Raw genomic sequence first — 27,881 nt, 5'->3', positions numbered from 1 at the left:
ATTGGGGGCTTGGTGTCTTCCAGTTGAAAAAGAAAAAGGCCCCCCATTTTACCCCCTCAAGATAAATAAATGCCTCACCTCATGTAAATGACCCCCTTTCTCCCGTCACCTGACGTTAGTTCCCTCGTCTTGAGTAAGTAAATCCTTCACCTCACAGTAAAGCTTCCCTTTGTCCCCTCGGGGAAAAAACAGGTGCGAAAGCGTAATGCACTTCAGAAAATAAACGCCTCACCTCATATAAACTTTCATTTTTTCCCCTATTTTTTTTTTCTTCAGGGGAAAAAAAAATTTAGTCAAGAGTCATTCATGAGTGCGAATAAATCTCACAGAAGCCCCCCCCCCCCCCCAAGGTTAAATGAATGCCTCACCTCACATAAAATCCCCTTAACTTGTAGTTGTGGACCAGGTCCACGTGTTTGTGTATATAGATGAAGTTACCCAGGCCATGTGACTCCCTGAAAACGCGTGTCTGTAAACGCTTTAACGGTTCGCCGCACAACCCACTGAACTTTGCTCGGACCCGTCCTCTTAAAAACCCAGCGGACCGGACCGCTCGCCACTTTTCGCCACAATGACTTCATTCGACGACATCTTGGAGGAAGTCGGAAAGTTCGGCAGCTGCCAAAAGCGCATCTTCGCCCTTCTCTCCCTGGTGTCCGTTCCCTGGGCTGGCGTCTACGTGGGCATCGTCTTCCAGGGTTTCACGCCGGACCACTGGTGCCGGGACGGCGCGGTGGAGCAGTGGAGGCGGTCGTGCGATCGCAGCCCGGCCGACGGCCGGCGGCTGATGGCGTCGCCGGTCAACGTGTCGGGCGAGCTGCAGCACAGCAGTTGCGAGCAGTACGAAGTGGACTGGAACGCCACGCTAACCTGCGACACCCAAGAACTGGACCTGAGCGGGACGCCCACCAAACCCTGCACCAGCGGATGGGAGTACGACTACGAGGGGAGGAAATCCTTCGTTACTGAGGTAGGCCCGTTCTCGAAGATAGGTTTGCCCATACACGAGCTGTCGTTCAGCCGTTTTTTCCCCCCTCAAACTAAACAAAGCAAAGAGAATTACATATTGTGGATTTAAAATGGCCAAACCTTGCCTTAAGAATGCCCCCACTAGCTTAATGCTAGCACTTTAAGCAACAGATATTTAAACACAAGCAGCGGAGCAACACGTAGATTGACAATATCACAATATCCACAGGCATATATTCTTTATCCTCTAAGAAAAATGTTTATTACTGCAGATTACTTAATCACCGAAACTCTTCGTTTGCCTGCATGACAAGGCATGTGCACATCTAACCACGAGGTGGTGCTCAAGCACCTACCATATTGCCCGTAATGAAAAAAGTGCCCTTTTTGCCGCAGCCCATTTTTTTCTTCATTCATATTTTTTCTTAATTGTATGAATAATAATAATAATAAAAATTCTGCACGAGCCTTTGCATGACTGTCTTATACCGCCACCCAGTGGCCAAGTCGCACACGCCAGGAGGAGCTGCACAATAAATTGGATTATTACTATGTTTTAATTAAGTACTTACAATATTATAGCGTGCTAGTTTTCTTACATAAAAAAAAAAAAGACATTTATTTTTTGGGGGGAGGGGGGCTGGAATGGATTAATGGCATTTCCATTCGTTACACATGAAAAAGATGATTTGAGTACCGCTGTATGTCTATCAAATTAGAGGCAAAGATGAAGCCAGAGGTTTATCGTGTACTACCGTCAAATCACAATGATTGTTTGATCAAAAAAGGGATTTTTCGCGGGGGCAGATTTCCCTTTTCCCTTCAAGTAACTTAAGTCTGTTGCGTTTGTGATCAGTTTGACTTGGTGTGCGACGACGCCTGGCTGATGGACATGTTCCAGGCCATGCTCAACATCGGCTTCCTGCTGGGAAGCATCACCATTGGTTACCTGGCCGACAGGTGAGCGCCCGATGTCCCCTTTACCCGCCCGGTCGTCCCGCCGCCTCTCGCCCGCCTCCCGCTGTTTTCTCTGCGCAGGTTTGGCAGGAAGATGAGCTTCGTGATGTCCAACCTGTTCAACGGAGTGGCGGGTATCCTGGTGGCCGTGTCGCCCAACTACGTGTCCATGCTGATCTTCAGGGTGCTCTTCGGGTTTGGCGTGAAGGGTGGCTGGATGGCGGGATACGTGCTGAGTGAGTAACGTTTTCAAGAGTATTGTGGTGGACAAAAATCAGTGAAGTAGTGACCATATATTTATTATTTATGTATATTTTAAAGCCTTATGCATAATACCGACACAAAATATGCATGTGATCCCCAATCTAAAATTGGATATGTGGCCTACATGTTATTAGAGACATCTTAAAAGTGGTCATATTAGAGACGTTACTAAGCAACAATACAGTGCTTATACAATAACTGCAGGGAAACTTGCGATACCGTCGTATGTTCCTCACGATAGCGATAGCATTGTGGTAGTGTTTGTGCAATAATCACAAAGAAAATCATATGATCATGTTTTTTTTTTTTTTTTTTTTACCAACATAATGATATCGTTAGTATCGTGATCCAGTGATATCTGTTTTATGCAGAACGTTGCGTGACAAAACCCGAAAAACAGGCTAGTGCACGCTACGCTAACGAGCATAACTACGTGTCGACATGATGGTTTGAAGACTAACTTGCTAAAATTTTGTTCTCTATGGCTGGTGTCTTCAGACAAAAGTTAAATATATGTAAACATGAACGAAACATAAAGATCGAATGTTGTCATCTTTGGTAGCTCTTGAAGACATCGTGCGCAAAACAACACGTTTAAAGTTCCTCTGCGCGCTTTGTCCCTATTGCCCATGTACCTTTTCCCTCTCAGTCACGGAGATCGTGGGCGTGGAGTCGAGGCGCACGGTGGGCATTCTGTACCAAATGTTCTTCAGCGTGGGGCTCCTCCTGCTCCCCCTGCTGGCCTATTTCATCACTGACTGGCGCTGGCTGCAGGTGGTCATCACAGTTCCCTACTTCCTCTACGTCTTGTACTATTGGTGAGACGTGCTAAAATATTGATGGACTAGGAACTTTATCCCGGCACTACTAATTTTACCCATGAACTAGTAACTTTATCAGTAACTTAAACCATTAACGCGAGACTTTACTCAGTAAGTAAGATCTTTCCACAGGAACTAGTAACTTTACCCAGGGAATGTTACCCGGGAAGTAATGACTTCGCATATGACCCGAGAAATAGTAATGTTATCCAGGAACTAGGACCATTACCCGGGCACTAGAAACTTGACCTAGGAATTAGTAACTTAACCTTTCCAAGTACCTCACAATACATTATATTGCGCATATACTGTATACTGGTAAATATCTTCATCTTTACATCTGTCATCTCTTACTGGCAGGCTCATCCCGGAATCTCCAAGATGGCTGCTATCGCAGAACAGGAAGACTGAAGCTGTGGAGATCACTGAGGCAATGGCCAAGGAGAACAACAAGACTCTGTCCAAAAACATTGAGGTCTGATCTCAGTGGCCTCCTCCTGAAGTTTAGACATTAGCAGCACAAATCCAGCGTTCATCCCCTTTTGCTTTGTCCGCGACGTAGACGCTGACGGACGACAACGCCGACTCGGCGTCCACCGCCTCCATGATGGACCTGATCCGAACGCCCAACATGAGGAAGCACACCTTCATTCTCAGCTACAACTGGTCAGTTCCCGCCCATTACACACAAGTCTGGAAATATTCTGCAACTTTTTTTCCCCCACCTTTCCGGAATGGGCCGTGCTCCGTGCTTTATGCCAATTACTGCATCTGAAAGATCAGTCAAAAAGATCTACATCCGCCGGCAGTGTGGAGGACTCTGCTTTGAAAACAGCTGAGTTAAGTTATTAGCTCTCAGGTAAAGTTACTAGTTCCCATATAAAGTGTGTAGTTCGAGGGTAAAGTCACGACCACAAAAACATAGTACAAACCAAGCATACCACTATGCATATATTATTTCTGCCCTGTGGAAACATTTAGAACTTCTGAACTTTAGCAACTGTAAACTCTCTATCAAGTCTATCTAGCGCCACCATCAGGTAAGGCGTACACACCACGAAACAGCTCACAACTTTAGTGCAATGTTGTTGTAGGTTCACCAGCGCTGTGGTCTACCAGGGTCTGATCATGCGTCTGGGCATCATGGGAGGAAATGTCTACATCAGCTTCCTGATCTCCTCCCTGGTGGAGTTCCCCGCCGCCTTCCTCATCCTCTTCACCATTGAACGCGTGGGCCGCCGACTCCCCTTCGCCACCGCCAACGCCGTGGCCGGAGCCGCCTGCTTCATCACCGCCTTCCTGCATGACGGTGAGTGCCGCTGCCATCTGTTTTTCTCTACTTGAGGTACGCTCGCTAATGCCTCCTCTGGCGCCGCCAGGCTGGTTGAAGACGGCAGTGGCGTGCGTGGGCCGACTGGGCATCACCATGACGTTCGAGATGGTCGTCTTCGTCAACACGGAACTATATCCGACTTTTGTCAGGTGAAACCGTCGTCACTGAGGCTCGTGTAACTGATGTCAGCTAGCTTGTGCGAGTGTACTTTAGTAAACCTCTCTCCCCGACGCCTTAACGGCTGCACTAGCACGAAGGTTATTAGTCTGGGCTTTTAGCCTACTAAGCTAGCTCAAGAAGTTGGACGGTGGTCGCACAAATTCAATTCTAGGGATGGACCATGCAGGATGGCCACAGTTACACTTTTGAATTCACACTTAAAAGTTTCTGGAACCAAAAATGCAAGGAAAAAAGGTTCCCGAGCCTTGATCCGTGATATTGTCTCAAGGTCATGGGTAAAGTTCCAAGTTCATGAATAAAGTTAGTGGTTCCCTGGAAAAGGTACCGGTTTCCAGATAAAGTTACTTGTTCGTGGGTGAAGCTTATGGTTCATGGGTAAAGTTACTCTTTAATGGGTTAAGTTCATAGTTCCACTTCCCAGATAAAATTGCGAGTTGCTGGTCCATGGGTGCTTTGAGATGTTTGTCTTCATCAACACACAACTCTACAAGACTTTTTTCAGATAAAGCCTTCCCTCGTAATCACCTATGAGCTAGGAACCTTACTCAGGAATCAACCATTAACACAATGAACCCGTTTACTCAGGAACTAGGAACTTTACACGGATAGCGGTAACTACCCAGGCGGTAGTGATTTAACACAGGAACTGGGAAATCTACCTGGGAACTAGACATTTCCTCAGCGCTTACACAGGGAACCAGAAACTTTACGTGGGAACTCGAGACTTTACCTGGGAGTTAGAGACTACTAGAACTAGGAAAATTACTTGGGTTACTAGTAACCTTAATTTGTTTCCCCTGGTTCCTGGGTAAAGTCTTTACTTGCTTTTACTTGTTTTGTTCCTGAGTAAACTCTCAAGTTACCAGGTAAAGTTCTTATTTCCTGGGTAAATTTGTTGGTCGCCGAGAAGGTTCTAAAGGTGTCCCCTGTCTTCAGGAACCTGGGTGTGTCAGTGTGTTCCACGCTGTGCGACGTGGGCGGTATTGTGGCCCCCTTCCTGCTCTACCGGCTGGCTGTCATCTGGTTGGAGCTGCCCCTAATCATATTTGGTAAGCCCGCCATGCTAGCATGCTGCTTCAGGCTATGTAGGCTACTTGGAGTAGCTAACTTTCAGAATTTTTTTCATTGTAGGCTTCCTGGCATTATTGGCCGGCGCTTTGGTCTTGATGCTTCCGGAAACCCGCGGAATCCCGCTGCCCGAGACCATCGACGATATCGAACACCCAGACAAGTGAGTCACAGGAAGTTGAACAAGTCTAAAGTGAAAGGTGTATGTAAAATAGAGTTGCACAGTGGTAATGCTAACTGGCTAACAGTGTATGAGAAGTACTTTGTTGTGCTATCTGGCTAAAGCTATACAGTATGTGTTGATCTGATACTAGTTACCAGGTAACCTTCCTATTTCCCAAGGTAAAACTACTAGTTTCCCAGCTAAAGTTTGTAGTTCCTGGATTAAGTTTGTAGTTCTTGAGTAAAGTTCCTTGTTCGAAGAATGTATTTGTTACCGGGTAAAGCTCCTAGTTCCTGGGTAAAGTTCCTTATTCCCAGGTAAAGCTCCTAGTTCATGCTAGTTCGCTAAGGCTAATGCTAACTGTGGATGTAAATTCCCTGTTGTTGGTGAACATGATGAGGCTTTTGTTGTGTTTAGGGTGAAGCAGAAAGCGACGGAGAAGCAGAAGCAGTTGTCCAGCAGGCTGCTCCCCAACACCAATGGCAACATTTCCACCAACCAAGACCCCGCAAGTGTCTGAGCACATTCTCTGAATCCATTTTATTTATTTATGCTGCAAACTAGTAGAAACTTCACGTGTTCAGCTCATTGCCAAAGGTTCTTCTCATGCCTTCCTAGTCCCTGTACACAATAGCGCAAGTGTGACTGCAGCTTGTCAAAGGATCTTAGTGTGCTGCATGCCATGTGTTGTGTCTGCTCTGTAAAATGTCTCTCTTTCAGGGAATAAACCAGAAAGACAAATCTTGGCGTATCCCCAGCGTTTATTACAGTCACATAGAAACTATTTGAGATGAGTCTCACTTCGCTTTCTTCTGTAATTAAGCTTCGATTCTTTCACTTCCTGTCGACTTCAGTTGGCGTTGATGGTTTGATCAATCCAGTCCACGAACTTGGAGACACGTGCGTAGACGCCGGGCTTCATGGCATTGGCGCAGCCCAAACCCCAGGACGTGACGCCCTGCAGGATGAATCTTTTGTGCGTGTTACACACTAGAGGACCCCCGCTGTCGCCCTGCGGGTGGAGAGAGTTGCGAGGGATATAACGTAAGAACCGTTGCCTTTCAAACGACTTTCAGCAGCAATGAGCGTCCGGAGTTACCTGGCAACTGTCGGTGCCGCCGTCGATGTTTCCGGCGCACATCTCGTGCTCTCTCACTCTGCCGTTCAGGTACGAGGGTCGGTTACAGATCTTGTTCTCGATGACTGGGAAGCCCGTTTCCTTTAGGACGCCATCGCCGCCCGTACCTGGTAAGCGGTAGCCATGATATTAAGAACAGTGGCAAACTACACCCGTAACTAAAGCTGTGAGCAGCCAATGACACCTCAACAAAATCATCCACGAGAACTTTTGGAATTGTCTGTTTGATGGCGAGTCATCAAACTTCGCCTCCATGCTCCACATACAGGCAATGGTGAAAAACAAAAATGTTTCCAAAAATATCATTACCCACATGGGGATGAAACTTTGCTAGCAATCGCGCAAGTTCTTTAGGACACGTTTCTCTTTATGTAGCCTTGAAAATGTCTCCTTCAAACCAAAATGTCACACTTCCAGCGTGTTTTCAAGAATGGCTTCTTGAGACTTTTTTTGTGGGTCTACTCATGATAGACATGTCTACCAAATTTCATGTTTCTGGACTCTTCCTCAAGAATAGCCCCTGGAAAATTAGAAATGAATATACCCCGATACCAGTTTCACCAATCCACACAAAATTGGGTGGACATTTCTATCATAACAGAGCGTACAAATAAGTCTCAAGGACCCATGCCCAAAACTGAACAGGAAGTCGACCATTTTGGCTTGAAGCAGCCATTTTGGGTGAATTCCAGGACTTGAACATTGACCAACCCCAACTAAAGAATTTGCTCAAATGAGCGCCATTCAAAAACGGTGATAGTCCAGTTGCCCATCTGCCACGCCCAATTGTAAAGCTATATTTGCCTCCAATACATTTGCGTGTACCTTGAGTTTCCCCCCAGCCGGTGACATAGCATTCGGTTCCACTGGGAACCACGTAATCCTTCTCTGGCAGACAAGCTGGCAGGACTTTGTCGTTAATGACTGCAGGCCTGAAATAAACAACACACCTCACTTATACTACTTTCTTCACGTCATCTAGGAATATTATCACTTTAAGACACTAAAAGACATAAAATGTTATTCTCATAAAATTCACACTTTTGTTCTTCCAAAAATATAGTGTACTTAAGGAAAAATAAATAGAACTTAATGCTTGTAAATTTACAAGAAAATATCTGGAAAAATACTGACTTCATCTTTTGGGGGAAAAAAAACGTTTTTCACAAAGGTTTTTTTCTAAAAAAAAAAAAAAAAAAAAAATCGGACTTAATTGTTGTATAATTAAAAGAACAATTTCTTGAAGAGCAGTAAGACTACAATCCTTTTCTCGAAAAATACGACTTTACCTTGAATTTAAGAACCTGTGACTTAATTCTGGTTAGATTACGACAGCTTTTCTTGTAAAAATAAGTCTTTTTAATTTTGAGAGAAAAAAAGTTGTCAGATCAGGCTTTTTCTTGATGACCTGGCAAGACTGTGGTCACCTTTCCAGTTTGAGCAGTGCAATGTCGGCCCCGTTGGGCTCCAGCACGATCATCTCCACGGCCCTCCGCTGAGCAGACGACTCCACGGTTCGCTCCCTGTGCGTGCCCAGAAGAACCATGTAGGCTGCCGGTCGCTTGGACCTGCAAGAAGAAGAAGACGCTGCTGTGAGCCAGCGCTTCATGACGTCATGTCTGTTATGCAAATGTCTAACCTCTCCAGGCAGTGTGCGGCCGTCAGAACCCACTGAGGGTGGATCAGAGTTCCCCCACAGAAGTGTTTTCCTAAACTGGAAGAAGGTGGAAAGTTCCGATAAATGTCACAAACATACTTCAAATTTTAGAGCAAGCAGACAAAATCTGTAGGACCACTTCATCTTTGAAGGAACACTGGAAATGGCCAAAATGGCCGACTTCCTGTGTCTTTTCGGCCATGGCTCCTTGAGAGTCTTATATGAGTCTACTTGAGACAAACTGGTCACCACATTTCATGTTGCTAAGTTAAACTTGCTTTGAGGGCTGACTTTCCCCAAAACTCAATGAGGCACTACCGAGAGTCACTGGCATGCTCAAGAGTTGCAAAAAAAATAATGCTTCGCTATCTAGCGTCACCATCTGTCTACCGAGACTCACTTGGTGCGAAGGCTGATTTGCCAGGGCCACGAATGCGCTTTGGCCACACAGCCCCCCACGATGCGACCGTAGCAGCGCTTGGGTTTGGTGGCGGGTGTACCGCAAGTCACGCCTGCTAAAATGGAAGAGTGGGGATATTGTCAAAAAAAGAAGAATAAAAGCTTCCAGCATGCACGGTGACTTGTGTCTGTGAGGGTTTACGTACTGCAGTCAGGGATCTGACAGTAATCCCATTTCTTGTTGCGGTCCGTTGTGTAGCACCAGGGTCCATTCACGTCCTTGTCTGGGTTTCTGCAGCTCTGAAAACAAGAGAAATGACCGACTTAGCGTGACGTACACAATGTGTCCCAATACCTTTGGGTGCTGCTGAAAGAAAATTTAGCACGCCGATGAAAGCTCGCTGCGCTATGCAAGCGAGAGAAGCTGTTGACTTCCTGTCAGATGTTTTTGCACCACAAATCCAGTGCTGTCAAATCGAGCCCCCACCGAGGCATTAGTGGTGCTTTTAAGGGGTGGATTAAGTCAGGTATGTCCCTACTTAAAACCCAAAAGTCGGGTAGTTCCCCACTTGTAACAAATGCAAGACCCCCCCCCCCCCCCCCCCCCCCATTGTAGAATGGAAAGGCTCAACTCACGTTGCCATCCAAGCCCTTGTCGGGGTGAGTGTCTGGGGTGAAACTGTTGTGCTGGTGTGGCGTCTGAGCACGCCAAGCTTGGCAAGTCACGCCCATGATGGTGATAGAAGTTGAGCCGCGGTAAGTGGCGCCGTTCCCAACCTTGCAATCTACAGAAAATAAATGCAGATTCAATAAGACAAAGTGACGCTATTAAAAAAAACAAAAAGAAAGAAGGATTTTACCTTTCTGGACAGGAGGCTGGGTGGAGGGTTTTTCAGGTGTAGTTGCTTCAGTGGTGGGTGCACTTACAGGGGGGCGTCTGGAACATTTCTCCAAGTTGCAGTATTCCCAGCGGACACTAGGGTCTAATGTGTAGCACCAGGGAGCTCGGTCTTCATCAGGGTTCCTGCACAGGTTCCTCCTGAGGTCCCTGTTGGAGGAGAGGATTGTCATGTCAGGAACCAGGACCGAGGACTTGAAGTCTAGTGTGCTGATCAGGATAGCATTTGTCTTTGGATCAGGTTTCAAAACGTAATAAACGATACTCACTATTTGAAAAAGAAACATCCATTTGTTTATCTATCCATCCATCCATCATACATTCATCAGCCATCCCTCCAGCCAGCCATCCAACCATCAATCCATCCATCTTCTAAACCACTTATCCTGTTCAGGATCGCAGGGAACTGGAGTGTATCCCAGCCGACTGTGGGTCAGCAAGCACGGGGAGAACATGCCAAGTCTACACCGAAAGACCCGAGAGAGTGTGTCTTACGCTTTGGGGTACTGCCGTGGAGTCTTGCTGTGGCTGTGTGGACTCATAGCGGTCCAGGCCTGACATCTTTTCCCACTGTTGGTCTCAGAGGTCATCCCGCGATAATTGGATCCATCGCCCTCGTAGCAGTCGTCATCCTCCGTGGGAATGACCTCATCGTCTGCAAAAGGAAGTCAACATGAGTTAGCCTGACTCGAGACACCAGACCTCCCCATGCGAAGCGGTCTACTATCAAGAACCTGGTCCAGGTCCGTCCCCACAAGTAGGCACCCTGCAGTACTCCCAGCGGGTGTTCGGGTCGGTGGTGTAGCACCACGGCTTCCTCTCGTTGTCGGGGTTCCGGCAGAAGTTGTTGTCCAGACCTCTGTTGGGTAAACAGACAACCAAATTCAACTCAGCGACAGGGTTTCCGAAAGGAGTTGTGGTCTCGGTGTAGTATGCCTGTGTGGCTATTGTCAGTCATCCAGGGAATGGTAATCTGCAAAACCTAAATGTCGGCAATTGGCAACCAGAATAGTTCAAAAGGACACACCCACCAGAAACATTTGAACTCCACACCTAGGATTTCGCAGTGAATAAGCTTTTTGGATGAAAAATGGAAACTCTTCAACAACCAATAAGAGTCCAGTTGCCACTTCGGGCGTGGTAAAGGGCTCACTTGCAGGGGTAGTTTTCAGGTGAGCGGTTGTGCTTGTGAGGCGTCTGGGCGGACCAACTCTGACACGTTTTGCCGGACTCTGTCACAGCGATGGATCCCCGGAATGCGCTGCCCTCATTGGTGGCGCAGGTGATCTCTGGGGCCACGGTGGGAGTGTCCGACGCTGGCGAAGACACAAGATGTCTTAAAAGCCTTCTCCAAAGAGCTCATTTACTAACAAGGGGTGAAGTGACTCTATGAGGGGCTGTCGGGGACATCGTTCAGGATTACATTATATAGAAATATCCTAAATCCGCTCATGTACAAAAATATACTGAAAGGAAAAATCACGTTTCAGTAGTGTGCGTGAGAGGTAATCCCGAATGATGTACTTGACGGCCCCTCATTTGGCTTACTGCAGCGAGGGATGGAGCAAAACTCCCATCTCTTGTTGGGGTTGGTCGTGAAGCACCATGGCTGAGGGTCTCCATCCGGGTTCCTGCAGTAGTTCTCCTCCAGATACTTCTGTGGGAGCCTGGAGGTGGCACAGGAATGCCGTTGAATCCACACAGTTGGGAATCTATCGATATTGCAAGATGGCGAGGGTTCCCGGGGGGCTCACGCGCTGGGGTTGTAGCCGTGGTTGTGAGGTTCCTGCGAGTCCCAGCGCTGGCAGGCTACGTCGCTCTTGGTGACGGAGAACTTACCTCGGTAGTTCTCGCCATTGCAATGGATGCAGTCCTCTGCCGGGACACAAGGGGCAGTCATTGCGAGCGGCGCACAGTAAGCACAAAGACGCGGGCAGCTAGCCCAGGGCAGCTCACCAAACTTTGTGCTCAGTTAGAATTTGAAAACAACAGATGGCTTAGGTCTTTTGAGGTAAAAATAAATAAATTAATCCATTTAAAAAAAAAAAAGGGCAAAATGTGAATCTAAATTATGTGAAGTAGTTGATTTTTATGATAGAATTAGTGATTTATTTGTAGTTGATTTAATTGTAATTCGCCATGGATTTTATCAAATAAATATTAATTGTACGTGTGAAGAGGCTTGATAATAAAATAATAATTTATTCTCCCTTTTAAGTTTTAAAAAAAATGGATGTATGGAGGGAATAATTCATTCTATTTTTACATTTATTTGTAATTTAGTTATAATGCATTCAAGAAAAAATGTCATGTTGTCATTACAATAAATCAATTCACCAATTATTTAACAACATTAGCATTAAAAAAAAAAGGAAGAATACATTTGAACTAACCAATTTTAGAAAAAACAACTTGATAACGTTCAAATGAAGCTCGGAGCAGGCCGTACGTGGCCCGCGGGCCGTACTTTGCCCACCCCTGGTGAGGTCTTACCCGTGCAGCTGGGAACGTGGCAGTGCTCCCAGCGGGTGTCAGGGTGGGTGGTGTAACACCAGGGACCGCCTGCGTCTTCATCGGGGTTTCTGCAGAAGTTGGACTCCAGGTCTGCATTGGGTTTGCTCTCCGGCGTCAAGCTGCAAAACAGACGCAGACGGATTATAGTACACCCCTAATGTCAATGTGCTACTGTATGGCTCATTTTTGAACAATGAATGCACATTGTGAGGTTACCGTACAAATATGGATAACAGTGTACAGTATAGGATGTTTGTTATTATGCATAACCCTGTATTGTTTGTACATATGTAATATGTATAACATTACTTGACCGGGACGTTGTCATCACGCTACCTACTTGGGCCTGTGCGGGAATTTGGCGTCCCATCGCTGACACGTCTTTCCGGACTTTGTTCTGGACTTTGTTCCTCTGTAGTCCGTTCCGATCCCGTCCACACACTCCTTGAGGTAATCTGCAAGACCGGGAATTTTTTTTTTTTATGGAGATAAGTAGGCATCAAGCCACGTAGGCGGTGAGCCACTTCTCACATTACAATTGAACTCGTAACAGCAATAAAATCGTACAGACGGCAAACGCATTTATGATATACGAAAACAGGAACAAAAAAAAATAAAAAATGAAAAAGTCACAATCCTTACATAATAATAATGAGGATATGTTTTTTTTCCCATTTCATTTCATTTTTTTCCCTCAAAAATACGTCTTACCGTTTTATTCTCGTAGCCATCTGCCTTTTTTTTCTTGAAATAATATGACAAAACTGTGATGACATCTTTTTTCCGGTCGTCATATTCTTCCATTAATAAGAAATTATTTTCCTATAAAGGTTTTTCTTTTTGGCTTTTTTAGGAGTTTGTTTCGTTTAACAGTCAACTTCAAGTGAAAATGGCATTAAAGAGCTTGAAACTTCTTTTTGGAAGATTTGTTCTCTCTCTGCCAAACTGCTGCTTGTTTGCAAAGTGAGCTGAGTTGAATATATCAAAATGTTTGCTCGCAAGTCGAAGGAAAAAAAAAACCAAATTGGCCCAACGACGGCTCGTATCGCGAAAAAATGTCATTTGGCTCACTCGTATCGCAAGTCACTATTGTTTTATAATAATACGAACCGATTGTATTGAGAAGGGGCAGCACGGTGCGCTAGTGGTGAGCACGTCTGCCTGCCACTTGTGAGATTTGGGTTTTGAATGTGGACTCTGACCTTCCTGTGTGGAGTTTTGCATGCTTTACCGCTGCTCAAGTGGGTTTTCCCTCCCACATCCAAAAACAAGTGACGACGACATTTTGCAAAGGTGCGAATGTGAGTGGGATTGCTTGTTTATCTATATGTGCATCTATGCTCACCAGAAAAAATGGATGGACGGATGTATTGAAAAGCAAACTTGCCTTCTTTTTCATAAAAAGTTGTGCTGGCTCTGCGCATGACTGTCTCTATTTTGGAGTTTTCCCTTGCCGTCCAACATTCTTGATCCTTTTCCACGTACATGAAGGACCTGTGTGAGGACATTCCCCAAATTTGTGTGAGAACATTTCACAAATTTGGACAGACATTACGAAACGTTTTACGAGGTCCTTCGCAAATATTTGAGAATTTTCCCAAAATTTACAAGCACATTACAGGCTATAATGTGAAGACACTCCCAAAATTTGAGGGGCATTCCCAAAATTTGCTTGGGAACATTCCCCAAATTTGAGGCAACAATCCCGAAACGTTTTGCGAGGGTGACGACGACATCCCCAAACATTTGACAATGTTCCCAAAACTTCTGCAACGAAATTCCCAAAATGTTTTTGGGTGGAATGTTTCAAAACATTTGAGGACATTCCCAAATTCTGTGCGAGAGCATTTTCCAAATTCAGGAGGCTATCCCAAAAATGTTTCCTAGGACAATCTCAAAACAGTTTGTGAAAACATGGTCATACATTTGAGGACATTCCCCAAACAAACCGTTCCGTGATTTCCGCGAGGGCACTCCCGAAATTTGTGAGAAAATGTCTGAAATTTGCAGACATTCCCGGAATTTTGCAGAGAAAATTCCCAAAATGTGTCCTTGAACTTGAAAGAACATACTCAAATTTGCGCGAGGACATTCCCTAACTTATATACATGTGACTGTGAATGTGATTATAAAATAGCGCGACCTGCATGTGAAACTGGTCTCTGCGTCACATTTGGCGGCGCACTCCTCCGCCGTGTTGGTGGAATACATACGCTTGTTGATCGAGATTAGCCAGGCCCCCTCGGTTTTGGTGTAGCCCCCCATTGTCTCGCTACCGCTCACTGGGGACACACACGCACATGCGGCATTCAATGAAGAAAATGATGAATTTGTCAATACGTGAATGTTACATAACCTTATAGATACTCATGACTATTACCCGAATTGGAGCCCTCCTCTACTCATTTGTTTATAAAATGATTTTGTTTTCTCCCCGAAAAGATCTTTTTTGTTGTTACATCACAACATTCCAAAAGAGAGGGGAAAAAAATCAATATCATTACATGGCTGTCAAACCAAATAAATTAATATTCAAGATACACACAAATGAATATTACCAGGAAAAAACGTTTTACAGAAAGAGGTCTGATGTTAAAACAATGCTGTTGTTTTTAAAAAATAAAATAAAAACACAAGTGTTGCTTTAAAGAAAGATAAATATTTCCGAAAAAAAAGTAAAAGATTTTTTTTCATTGCTTTGGGGGAAAAAAAATCTTATTTTCTTCAGAGAAAAGTAATTTAAAGAAAAGCATTTAAAAAATTGGTTCTTTTCTAGAAAAATAATTGTGTTCAAAAAAATATTTAAAGTATTTTAGATTTTTTCATTGCCTCTTTTAACACACAAAGAAATACAAGAAAAACGTGTTTTCTTTGTTGGTGTTGAAAAAAAAATCATTGTTTTAAAAGGGGGGGGGGGGGGGGGGAGTATTTTTTTCTTTTGTCAACACAATTTGAATTGTTGTCAGTGCCAAACAATAACTTGAACTATTTTCCAAAATCTTCACGCAAACAAATACAATTTGACACAATACGCTACTAGGTGACATACACTTAATGCAACATTCCTTTTTTTTTTTATTTTTTTTATTGCATTGAGTTCAATTATTATGTTGCAATTTTTGGTTTGTGTTCTTACCGGCGGTGCAGACAAGCGCTGCCATCAGGAAGGCTGCTTTGGACGTCTCCATGTGGTGAGTGAGGGCCTGATGCCAGCGAGCCAGCGGCAAGATGTGCCCTCGCTTTCTTTTTTTTTATCCTTTACTGAGAGCAAACTTAAAGCGCTGCTGTGGCCAAATAGGACGCCAGCCAATCATTGGCTCGCCGGCAAGGACACAACCGCACAGGTCAAAAACCTCAGGAGAGCACTTTACTCTACAGTATGTGTATCTATAACTGGGCTGGGCAACCTTTTGTGCTTCAAACGGAAATGTAAATGTCTATTTAAAATAGTTCAACTGAATGTTTTTGTAAATATGAATTGTATTATTTATATATTTTTTGGATTTAACCATTTCTTTTTTTTTTTGGTAAAAACAAAATGTGAAATATATACAGCTGAAATGTTTTATTTGACCAATATTTTTCCATTTGATTATTTACGATAAATTACCCAGTTATTTCATGGGGTAAATGAATACCAAAATGAATAAATACTTGTAAAATGTAAAAGTTTAATCATTTTTATATTTTGCTATGACTAATAGATTTAATTATGAACACAATCTGTATATTTGTATATCCAATCCAGGGTGCAGTCTGCCTTTCGCTCAAAGTCAGCTGGGATAGGCTCCAGCTTGCCTTTAAACATTTTGTGTTTTTCTCTTTGTCATCGGAAAAGATGACAGAAAATCTTTTAAGAAAATCTACAACGTGAAGAAGAACCAAGATGTTTGTGAACTTTGACTCCCATGTTTGACCGCGTGTTCTGGTCAGCAGCTAATCCATTCGCTTGTCCTGTGTGACTCCCCCACACCCCCCTCCCCCCCCCCAAAAAAAAAAACGACGTACGTCCGCCTCGTGAAGAGTCGGCCTCCCCCAACTAAATAAGAAGTGAGCGCCTTTGTTCACATCAGCGGCTACCCCGCGCGGTTGCTACATGCAGTTAGCTAGCTAGCTTTGTCGACAACCCTGAAACGACATCTTCCCTCCGGATAGTCCGCTGGCGTGGCCGCTTTAGAGCGCCTCGTTGTCAGCCATGAGTGCGCGTATGTCAAACAGAAAAAAATGGAAGAGCCAGGAGGGGTGAAAAAGAAATAAATAAGCCCGACTTGGCCTCGTTGGATAGGATACTGATTCCTTTTTTCCCCATTTTTCTTTCTGTATTGTATTTATATATTACCAATTATGAGTAAAGACCCAATCTCAGGACACAAGTGTTATGTATATTGTCTGTTAATTTTTGACAATAAAAGTAAAAAAAACAATTCTGAATCGACAGCCAGGATGTGGACCAAGGCTTGGGGCGTGGCCACTTTAGAGCGCCTTGTTGTGGCAGTGTGGAAAAGCCGCGCGAAAACCTGGTGGTATATATTCCAGAGAAGTCTCACTTTATATAATTTAAAAAACAAATCATTCTAATTCGGCAGGTCTGTTAGCAACTCTTCTCTGCGGTCTGTCAAATTTGCAAAACATAGAGTATTTATATTTGATTTACAGGAACTTAAAAAAATAAAAAAAAATAAAAAAAAGGCCTACTGCTTAAAGATTGTGCAGATTGTGGGCTTATTTGTATTTCTGTCGATCTACTCTATGTACCGGGGCGAGCGCCGCCGTGCCACCTGCATCCAGGCGCCGATCGATTTGCGTAGTTAATGTTCAGCGCCAAAGGGACCAACGTCCTCGTTCACAAACATTTGCATTAGGACACCAACCGGCAGTCCACCAATCAAATCGCATTTGCTCTTTCAAATCGTTTTGAGTCATACTCATGTTTGTGTTCAGAACAATAGCAGCGTGGTTTTCCCCCCCCCAAAAAAGTGCTTCGAAATGATAAAACCACTACTATAGTGCATATAAAAAGTCTTCACAGCCCTTGTGATATGGCAGGTTATTGTGATATTAGAAAAATAAGACCAAAATAAGTCATTTGAAAACTTTAGAAGGAGGGCCAGTTCTTGGTGTCCTCACTGTGTTCTATGGTAGACAGTATGTAATGCCTTTGAAACACTTTTGTACTCTTCTACGGACAATAAGATCCATCGGATGCTATGGAAGCTCGCTGCGGACCATGGCTTGTGCTTTTAAGATGTGACGACAAAATGTCAGGAAAAGCCTACAAGAACAACTGAACTTGATTTTGTGTTAATCACAGGCACTGTACAGTACATGGTAGCAGGCGTGTGCTGACTCCCATTTAACATGTGTTTGAATGTGATTGGTTCATTCGGAACACAGCCACGTACCAAGTTATAAGAGGGTGTGCAACCACATGATCTCAGTAATTGATTCTTACTCCCCCTCTCTGAAATATTTTCTTTTCTTTTCAATTGAGTTGTACAGGTTATAGGTCACAATAATGGTGGAAAAAGCTTTGAAAGTCGTTATCTTGGTCTCCTTTTATGACAAAAACCTGACATTTGAACAGGGGTGTGTACACCTTTTAATAGCCACTGTTTATAAAAAAAAGAAAAGACTTAATTCTTGTAAAAAAAATAAAATAATTTAATAGAAAAACATAAAAGTTGATTTAGTTAGAAATCACTATTTACAAATAAAAGTTTATTTAGGAGTTAAAAGACGGAGATTGTTGTTTCGCAGACCTTGTGATTCTCATTGTGGTCAAGCGAGGTGTCATACTCGCTTCCACCTCTAGAGCGCGCCAAACACGACATAAACATGACTACAAACGAAGCGCGGGCTCGCCAGAAGTCAGCTGACCAAGGCTGCGTCACGTGACCTCCACTTCCGTGCTTCAAAAAAATACAAGAGGCGGAAAAAACGAAAAGAAGAAGACATTGGAGACAAACTGCTTGTTCAGTTATTCCTCTTTTACTTGAACGGGACAACGTCAGGTGAGAAATCGGCGAAAAGACGAGACGACATTGCTGCACTTCCTTCTCGTTCAGTTGAACGTCACCGGAGAGTCGGTACGTTTTCCCACGCACGCTATTAAGTCATCACAGCACGGTGGTTTACTCGACGGGACGGCTCCGATCGACTACTTTTGTGTGTGGTTCTTCAATTCAATCCAGTGTTTAATAACTCTTTCAAAACGCCGAAATCGGACTCACTTATCCGATAATATCTGTTATATTGCTATAAAAAGTTAATTTCGGAGTAAAAACCTCAACTGAACGGTTTCATAATTGGATGTAGCACCTGGCCTCCCCATGTCGCTTAATTATACGCATAAAAAAATATGATGCATTATCTTATTATCCCTCTAACTGGTGAGTGGTGGTGGTGATGTTCATATTTGGCCTCTCAATTTTACTTTTAAGTTGTATAAAAAATGGCTAATATTCTTGTAAATGGTTGTGCTAATATTTGGCCTCCTAACGTAGCTCTTCTCCAACACGCAGAATTAGAAACCGCCTTATGGTTCAGTAAAACACCATAAACTGCAACCAGAGTTATAAAAAAAAATATTGTTACGGCAATACCTGAATGAAACCAGAGCATTATTATCTGGGTAAATGACGAATTTTTGATACAACTCCGCATGTCAAGCTGCCCGGTGGAAGTCACCGAACATTTCAGAACAGAAAAGTAGTGATTTGATGCCATTTTGCGGCATCCACGCAGCCATTTTCCGTACCGCTTCTCCTCACTAGGATCGCGGGCGTGCTTGACCCTGTCCCAGCTGACTCTGGGCACACTCACATTCACACTTATGGGCAATTTAAAGTCTTCAATTAACCTACCATGCTTGGTCCTGAATGTATTGTGGCAAGACCGTTCCTTTAAAATGCGAGCGGCTCATAATGAAACGGTAAATTCCGCAGGGATGCTTTGGACGGCGCTGGTGTTGGCATCGGGGCTCCTTGTGGCCACTGTCGCCTTGGACAACGGCCTGATGCGGACCCCTCCCATGGGCTGGTTGGCGTGGGAACGCTTCCGCTGCCACATAGACTGTGAGCATGACCCCAAAAACTGCATCAGGCAAGTTGGTCCAATTTGGAATTATTCGCTCAATTGTACAATAAAGATTCCTAACAAGGCGTGCATGCCTTCCCCGTCCAGCGAGAAACTGTTTACCGACATGGCCGACAGGCTGGCAGAGGACGGCTGGAGGGAGCTGGGCTACGTCTACGTCAACATCGACGACTGCTGGGCGTCCATGCAAAGGGATGAGCGGGGGCGGCTCCAGGCGGACCCCAAGAGGTGCGCACGTACGCTCGCAAAACAAACCCGCAAATTGTAAGCGCACGGTCATCCTGGAGGTCAATGAATGTTTTACTTAAGGTGTGGAAGTCACATGAGGGACAATAAAAGCAAAGATTCAGCAGTTCGTCACATGACGGCATGTACTGTAAATTAATTGTCATGTGGACCGACCGCAGTAGGAATGGAACTCCCTCCTAGGACCTGTAGATCGATACTGGTGGTGTATCACAAGGCTTTATACTAAGTCCACACATTTTTACAATATACTCTCGCAATTGTAGTAGAAAACCTGCGGCTTGCGACCTCGTCCACAGATTTTTACTCTACGTGAATGTCAAAGTTGTCTGGCGGTCCAGTAGAAAAATAGTGGTGTTCTGCAAAGTTCTATGCTTGGTCCACTTTACATAAATGTCAAAATTATTTTGCATTCCAGTAGAAATGCTAGATAAGATGGATACAGGAATCCTTCGTTCACGATGGTCCCAACATACGCTGTTTCCCGGTTACGAATGGCAACGGAAAACTAGCTGCATAAGAATACGGGGCACAAGAAGGCATGCTCATTTACCGCTGTTCTTACTGTTTTTCCTTTTCTGGCTTAGTTTGACTATGACGTGATTACAACCACCACGCCGTCATGTTCACTGAGCGTCTGTGTTCTCCCTTGCAGGTTCCCAGGAGGAATCCGCCGGCTGTCGCGCTACATGCACGACCGGGGGCTCAAGTTGGGCATCTACGGCGACATGGGGACACACACCTGCGGGGGCTACCCGGGCACGCCGCTGGAGAAGATTGAGGTGGATGCTCAGACCTTCGCCGACTGGGAGGTGGATATGTTAAAGTTCGACGGTTGCTATTCCAACGCCACAGAGCAGGAGCAAGGTAAGGAGGCTTGCTTTGATCCCCGATTACAGTCAACCCCAGTCTATCGCGGGGGATCCGTTTCAAACCCAGCCACAATAGCTGGAAATTGGTGGGGGTTCACTGTAGATCCCATTTGATTCTGTTCCTCCCCTGGATAGGCTATCCTCGCATGTCCAAGGCTCTAAATGCGACGGGCCGTCCTATTGGCTACTCCTGCAGCTGGCCCGCCTACCAAGGTGGTCTGCCGCCTAAGGTATCATCATCATCATGTTGTCTCAAAGCCATGGTCTTTGCACTTCGTTTTAAGATGATTTGACATTTTTAGGTGAATTACGGTCTTTTGGCCAAGATCTGTAACCTGTGGCGTAACTACGGCGACATCCAGGACTCGTGGGAGAGCATGCTCAACATTGTGGATTGGTTTTTCGAGAATCAGGAGGTCCTGATTGCTGCAGCCGGACCCGGGAGGTGGAATGACCCCGATATGGTTCGTGCTATCAAATGTGACATTTCCATATGCTGAATACATTGTTTTTCTTGAAGATTGGGATATTGTATTTTCTATAAAACTTTCTCATTGACACAAAAAGTTGAGTGGATCTGGAACGGATCCCTTGCTATAAATGGGGTTTCACTGACTATGAATAGAAAAAATAATATACTTGCAAACGCCTGTGTCCTGTCAGCTGATCATTGGTGACTTTGGCCTCAGCATGGAGCAGTCGCGGTCACAGATGGCTCTCTGGGCCATCATGGCCGCCCCTCTCTTCATGTCCAATGATCTCCGCACCATTGGAAGCGGGGCTCGCAGCATCCTGCAGAACAAAATGGCCATCAGCATCAACCAGGACGGTCTGGGCCTTCAGGGAAGACGGATTCTGAAGGTGTGACGCAAATTATTTTTAACTCCCTTTGCTGGATATATATATATATATTTTTTTTATAACTGCGTCGCTTCCCTTTAGGAGAAGAGTGGGATTGAGGTGTTTTGGCGGCCCCTGTCAAACGAGGCCAGTACCCTGGTGTTTTTCAGTCGACGTAATGACATGCCGTACCGCTACCAAACGTCCCTCAGCAAGCTGAACTACACCACGGGCAGCTACAAGGTCTGTATCCTTCTTAATGAACGCCATACTTAGTTTTCCATTAATTGCTTTATATCCATCCATTGTCTTCTGCTTATCCGAGGTCGGGTCGGGGGGGAGGGGGGGGCAGTAGCTTCAGCAGGGAAGTCCAGACTTCCCTTTCCACGGCCACTTCCTCCAGCTGTTCCAAGGAGATCCCGAGGCGTTCCCAGGCAAGCCAAGAGACGTAGTCTCTCCAGTCTCTCCCTGGGATCTCCTGGTGGCACGGGCCCGGAACACCTCACCAGGGAGGCATCCTAAGCAGATGCCCGAGCCCCCTCATCTGGCTCCTCTCAATGCGGAGGAACAGCGGCTCTACTCTCACCCCCTCCCGGATGACCGAGCTTCTCAGCCTATCTCTACGGGAGAGCCCGGACACCCTGCGGAGGAAACTCATTTCGGCCGCTTGCATCTGGGATCTTGTTCTTTCGGTCACGACCCACCGCTCGTGACCATAGGTGAGGGTAGGAACGTAGATCGACCAGTAAATAGATAGCTTCGCCTTTCGGCTTAGCTGCTTCTTCACCACAACGGACCGATACAAAGTCTGCATCACTGCAGACGCTGCACCGATCCGCCTGTCGATCTCTCGTTCCGTTCTTCCCTCACTCGTGAACAAGACCCCAAGATATTTGAACTCCTCCACTTGGGGAAGGATCTCATCCCCAACCTGGAGGGGGCACTCCACCCTTTTCCGACTGAGAACCAGGTTCTCAGATTTAGAGGTGCTGAGGCTCATCTCAGCCGCTGCACACTCTGCTGCGAACCGCTCCAGTCAGAGTTGGAGATCACGGCTTGATGAAGCCAACAGAACCACATCATCTGCAAAAAGCAAAGATGCAATACTGAGGCCACCAAACCGGACCCCCTCTACGCCTCTGCTGCGCCTAGAAATTCTGTCCATAAAAGTTCTGAACACAATCGGTGACAAAGGGCAGACTTGGCGGAGTCCAACCCTCACTGGAAACGAGTCCAACTTACTTTCCTTTTCCAACTTGCATGAAAATTTTGGTTATGTCAGCGCTATAGGAACAGAACTCAGTCATAAACCGAGGAGAGGACCCCCTGAATGGTCAAACTAATGGTTAGGCTGAGCCACATAATGAATTTTCACATCTTCATGTTTCAGGTAAAAGACGTCTTCTCTGGGAAAACCGTGACTCTCAAAGACTCGAGCAGCTTTGTGGTGTCTGTGAACCCCACGGGCGTAGTCATGTGGTACGTCTCGGCACCGGCCAAACCGAAACCCCTCTTCCGCCAGTTCTCTCGAGATGGCCGACCCAGAGTACTCACCCCGGGTGACCTCGCCAATGCCATCCCGCCTGTCTTCCTGTGACCTCCCCTAGCTTTGACTGACAAGACATCAGCCCACCTGGTAAAGAAAGGTCTTCATTACCTGAAGTGAATTCTGAAGACTGACGGAAACTCAGGGACAGACGTTTTTGAATCTCTATGTGATCCGCATCCAACTTCTGCACATTTATTGCTGGTTTCTATAAGGGGGGGGGGGGGAAATGTCTATTTTTTTCGCTGTTGATCATTCATGTAGGAGTATTTGCAATTGAATGTGCATTTATTTTTTGGGGGGTAATGGGACAGTGTTCCATTAAAAGTGACAATGTAAAAAGAATGATAAAAGACAGTGCTGCACTATAGTTGGTTATAGAGTTTATTGCTTCAAATAGATGTTTTGCTTAGCAAAGTTGGCAGTAACAGGTTTTGTTCTGACCAAGCAATCAGAGGATGGAAAACTAGTCATGTGATCAGGACGAATTTGAAATAGGATTGGTTAAAGAAGCAGTCCTATTGTTGATTTAGTTTGAAATTTCACCAGCAACGCTACTTATTTTGAAGCCCCCGGGCGGGCATTTTAGATTGACATGGCAACCCATAGAGGCTGAAATCTGATGGGAGAACTATTTCATGGAACGAAATATTAGAATTTAGGGTTTAAGTGTAGGTTAGTGCAAACTTTGATTGCACAGTCACACCATATTATGTAATGCTGCAAGTCAAGAATAAAAACTTCCCGGTGGGCTAATGTTAAACCAGCAGAGGTCAGTGCTGCTCTTCAAACGCTGACTCGGACGGGACACTGTGTTCACTGCCAAAAAGTGCACCTGCTGAATCGCAAAAGGCGAGTCAGCTGCTACTTTGGTCTTGTAGTACGTGGTACTGAGTCACCTGCTTTCTTTATATGCTTGTCACCTGTCTGGTGAATGCTGGGCACCATCTGTGACCTTGGCATTCGAAGTTGGAATGTAACAGAGTTAGTATAAATGATTTGTTTCAGTACTCAAGTAGATTCTTCACTTTTAATCCTTTATTTCTGATTTTGGCAACATTCGCTTTTACTCGACTGCATTTCAGAAAAAAAAGTAGGGATGCCTGAAAAATCTAGAACCACGCAAGGATTAGATTGGTCAGATCTGTAGTCTCATATTTTCTGTTCTGCTGGCAAATCTCAATGTCAAGGCCCGAGACCTGAGCTGGCGGATGGTGACGTGGGAAAGCTGGAAGGATAGAGTTCACCGAAAAGAAAGGGGCGCAGTCAAGAGTCTATTAGTAGGTGCACATGGGAGGAAGGGGGAGTGAGGGGAAGGATAAAAGGGAGAGAGTTGTTTTTTTGTGTTTTTTCCCCCCCCCCCAAGAGATGAAGAGCGTTCCTGCAGAAGCTCACGTAGGCCCACAGCTGCGGAGGCACGCACTCGCCAATCATTGTGCCCCACTCGTGGTCTGATTCGATTAAGTAGCCCTCGCCGACACTCATTAGCCTCCGTGGCGCCGCCACCAATCACAACTGAGCACCTCGAGATCCGACGTAGATGAAAGGATGTGTGCTCCACACAGGCTTTATGAACAATATGAACGTCGTCTCAAAGGAGGTCAAACGCTCGGTAGCCTAATTAAGCTGCATTTGGTTTATTGGGGGTTGGCTGGTGCGATTTTTACACTCGCTGGGCCACTTCATTCGGTGCTCACAAATTTTAATCCTGCCCTGCCGTTTCATCCAAAAACTATATTATACAACAGGCTTTGGCGAAATAAAGTGAAACGTATCTACTGCAAAGCAGAACTGTCTTACACCTCTATGGTTAAGTAAATATCGTTAGCTAATTTTATGTAGCCTACCACTTCTAGTCAAAACAAGTTGGAATTCCTTCGCAGGTGGTTGCTGGTGCACTTTCAATCGCTTTATTGAACAAAAGGTAACAAAATAAACGCATAACAAACACATTATATGCTAGCGGCACTGTTCAGCTGATGCCCAGACATAGTCGACACGCAGACTGGCTGACAGCCAATTAGCAGAGTGCTAACTGTCCTGAGCCAACGACAGCCAACTCTACACTCTCATTCGTTGACTCCAACATCACTCAACAGCCCATGCCCCCGTCTTTCAAAGTCACAGATACGACAGTGTAATACGTGAACATGGCAACCCCAAGCGTACAAAGCTAAAACCTGCAACTCGCGTGCATATTTTGTATTGGGATTTTCGTGGCGTGGGGTTCTGGAAGGTATCCCCCACGATAAATGAGGGACTATCGTATTGCTTTTTGAGAGACCGTTGGTTGTTCAATACTTTTCAAGATGCATTGTGGGATACACTGAGGGCATTATATTGGGCTAAACTATAGTCACTACACATTCAAAACAACACTACAAAATGGCAACCTCACGAGACAGGCACTATATAGTGGATAGGGAGAATTCCGAGACAGGCACAGTCTCATGACATGGAAGAAATACCAAGGCCGGGTTGTGTTTGGGTCCCTTTCTTTTTTATGAATGAATCAACTCTTTATCTGGCCACTAGCGGCTGCTGTTGTGGAACAGATGGGCCTGGAGGCGAGTCGTTTCCACGACTCCTCAGCGAACGAGGCGAGCTGCACGTTGCCTGAGGCGTTGGGTTAACGTGGCAACCTGCCAGGTTGTTACTTGCCAACTGGCAGCCGGCGAGGGTCATAGTCAAGAGACTGCCTCTCTCTCTCTCTCTCTCTCTCTCGAGACTGACACACTCACACTGTCATGAGCGCACTCTTTCCCTTTTAACGCTTCAACTGCTGTGATGATTTGTGATTTCAGGACGAGTTGGTTACAACTCAGTTATATAGTGATAACAAGGTCATCGTCTGAACTTTTGCTTTTTATTGGGCTTTTAGTGTGTGATGCAACCACAGAAGAGAAGATACTAAAGAGGAAAAATTTGATGATACCATGATATGATCCTTTTTAAGATACTTTTCTGCAAAATCAGACGCGTTTGGTTACGAAATAACAAATATTTAACTGTTGGAAAATGGGTGCACGATTGGTTAGCACATCCCCCTCAGAGGTCGTGGGTTCAAATCCGGGCTCCGGCCTTCCTGTGTGGGGTGTGTATGTTCTCCTGTCAGCTGGGATAGGCTCCTGCACGTCCGCGACCCTGGTGAGGACAAGCAGTAGAGAATGGATGGACAGATGTTGGAAAATGACCGAAATGGTGCGACACGTTGGCTGTAGGAAAGTATATGCGTTTGCAGTTTTAGGCCTGACGTCTAACTGTTTCCGATACTGCAATTGCAGTTATAGAATAACCCAACTTGTGCATCGCTGGTCAGATAATAACAGTTTTTATGATGTTAGAGATTTAGAGCCAGAGGTGGCCCAAAATTAGCAATGGTGGCAGGAAAAACCCTGATTATACCATAGAACTAAAAAATTGATGTAGCCTTCAACGAGGGGCTGGGCAATTAACCAATTTTATTCCCCTTTTTTAAATTATTTTTTTATTTATTATTTTTTTTAAATAAAGTGACTAGGTTTAATTCCCAATTAGAAACGGACAACATAAGCGGAATCCTATTTGCTTTGTTTTCTGTATGACTCAAAAAGAGCATTTGTTTTTTTTTAAAGAACACCAATTTTTACAGGTTTTCTTTTTTGTTTTTTAAATTGATTTAATTCATGTATTTATTATTAATTTAAAGCATTTCAAGTCCAACGAAGAGCTTGAAATGGTAGAACCTAAGATAAGTGGTGAACTGCCAGAGGTGAGGAGAGAAAAAAAAAATAACCAAACAAACCGGTATGGATACCCAAAACTGAAAATAACGTACAGTATGTTTCAGAATTATACGAAAAGGCACAGTCTCCATCGAGCTGCTTTGGGATGAACAGGACAGAAGAGTGAAAGCAAAGCAAACCTGTTTATAGAGATGTTTTGGAGGAACCTCTTTTCTCATCCATAAACAAAAAATATTAATTTCCAATACTTTTGTGAAAAGTCTGGAGAGTTGGAAGAACACTTGCTGGGGAAAACAACAACTGCTTCAAACCTTTTTTTGGTATCCAAACAAATCTAGCAGTCGGAAAAACAAGCAAATCTTGTTTTGGAAAAGGTCATTGTTACTTTCTTTTTTCTATAAGATAAGGGGGGAAATCTGTTAAAATAGGATTGTTGTGATCGGAGATTTTATTTTGAGGACATATCACCCTTCTGCCTGAAATCCATTTTTGGGGATAATATTTTCAAGGGAGCTAACGCAGCCTGCCTGACTTAGCAACAGTGACTAAGAGGGTTAGGTCGTAGCGAAAGGCCGACCAAACCGAAGCGTGCTGTTCAGTGGATATGTGACTAATATTTCCCAAACTCCAGCTGGGCCCTACCCACCCCTCCTAAAACCATCCACAGTCTGGGGCAACACATTAACAACCTACTGTACATCTGTTATCCCAGTGTGTGTGGCCATTGTTGCGCAGAGGTTTTCCATGTCGGTGGCAGAGACCTTTCTGGGCAGACACACAAAAACCACTTCACGGACTGGAGCCGAGCATGCAGCCAACACAGCAGCGGGATTTGGCTGGAATGAACCTCATGGTGAATGCTTGGAAGCTTTCAGTGGGAGCAGGTGGACGTCTTTGGCATAGAGGGAGCGCGGCTATACAGTATTACCTTGACTTATGAGTTTAATTTGTTGCGTTACCAAGTTCATAACTCAATTTACTCCTGTATCAAATCCATTTTCCCATTGAAATTCCCAAAAACTTTTTGGGAATGTTCTGTTACTACAGAAAATAGTACTGTATTGTATAAAAACATAATAAACCATGTGAGAATGTAAAGGGAAAAACGCATCTCTCATCTCATCATGTTTACTTTATATCGCATCATGACAACTTTATATTTCATCTTGATGAGATTAATCTGATCACGATGACTT

At 44.8% G+C, this 27,881-nt stretch overlaps 3 protein-coding genes across 6 annotated transcripts; 2 read left to right on the top strand and 1 right to left on the bottom strand.

Moving 5' to 3' along the window:
• Nucleotides 1–549: 549 nt before the first annotated feature.
• On the top strand, nt 550–6,496 carry slc22a2 (solute carrier family 22 member 2). Its single transcript, XM_061753794.1, has 11 exons — nt 550–970; nt 1,826–1,929; nt 2,008–2,162; nt 2,840–3,008; nt 3,372–3,486; nt 3,574–3,677; nt 4,106–4,320; nt 4,391–4,493; nt 5,461–5,573; nt 5,656–5,755; nt 6,173–6,496. Exons 1-11 carry the CDS (start codon nt 572–574, stop codon nt 6,273–6,275), a joined length of 1,680 nt encoding a protein of 559 aa, XP_061609778.1. The 5' UTR covers nt 550–571; the 3' UTR covers nt 6,276–6,496.
• A 2-nt stretch (nt 6,497–6,498) lies between these two features.
• On the bottom strand, nt 6,499–15,698 carry plg (plasminogen). 2 transcript variants are annotated; one of them, XM_061753793.1, is made up of 19 exons: nt 15,498–15,698; nt 14,505–14,643; nt 13,749–13,855; nt 12,702–12,816; nt 12,341–12,480; nt 11,602–11,722; nt 11,396–11,514; nt 11,001–11,163; nt 10,582–10,706; nt 10,343–10,502; nt 9,810–9,997; nt 9,586–9,734; nt 9,156–9,249; nt 8,951–9,062; nt 8,533–8,607; nt 8,321–8,461; nt 7,719–7,825; nt 6,855–7,000; nt 6,499–6,767 (listed from the first exon to the last, which is right to left on the bottom strand). In XM_061753793.1, exons 1-19 carry the CDS (start codon nt 15,547–15,549, stop codon nt 6,606–6,608), a joined length of 2,415 nt encoding a protein of 804 aa, XP_061609777.1. In that variant the 5' UTR covers nt 15,550–15,698; the 3' UTR covers nt 6,499–6,605. The 2 variants fall into 2 exon arrangements, with proteins under 2 accessions (XP_061609777.1, XP_061609776.1); XM_061753792.1 differs by having other exon boundaries at nt 8,951–9,065; nt 15,498–15,696.
• On the top strand, nt 6,671–27,780 carry naga (N-acetylgalactosaminidase, alpha). 3 transcript variants are annotated; one of them, XM_061753797.1, is made up of 9 exons: nt 6,671–6,799; nt 19,306–19,462; nt 19,544–19,684; nt 20,358–20,569; nt 20,710–20,804; nt 20,877–21,038; nt 21,238–21,435; nt 21,517–21,657; nt 22,805–27,780. In XM_061753797.1, exons 2-9 carry the CDS (start codon nt 19,308–19,310, stop codon nt 23,009–23,011), a joined length of 1,311 nt encoding a protein of 436 aa, XP_061609781.1. In that variant the 5' UTR covers nt 6,671–6,799; nt 19,306–19,307; the 3' UTR covers nt 23,012–27,780. The 3 variants fall into 3 exon arrangements, with proteins under 3 accessions (XP_061609781.1, XP_061609780.1, XP_061609779.1); XM_061753796.1 differs by lacking the exon at nt 6,671–6,799 and adding an exon at nt 18,215–18,372 and having other exon boundaries at nt 22,805–27,779; XM_061753795.1 differs by lacking the exon at nt 6,671–6,799 and adding an exon at nt 18,239–18,447 and having other exon boundaries at nt 22,805–27,777.
• The last annotated feature ends 101 nt before the right edge of the window (nt 27,781–27,881 follow it).

Source organism: Phyllopteryx taeniolatus, chromosome 18 (assembly GCF_024500385.1).
Source record: "Phyllopteryx taeniolatus isolate TA_2022b chromosome 18, UOR_Ptae_1.2, whole genome shotgun sequence".
NCBI classification, from domain to species: domain Eukaryota; kingdom Metazoa; phylum Chordata; class Actinopteri; order Syngnathiformes; family Syngnathidae; genus Phyllopteryx; species Phyllopteryx taeniolatus.
Note: the sequence above shows the minus strand (reverse complement) of the source record. Positions and strands in the feature narration are given on the sequence as shown.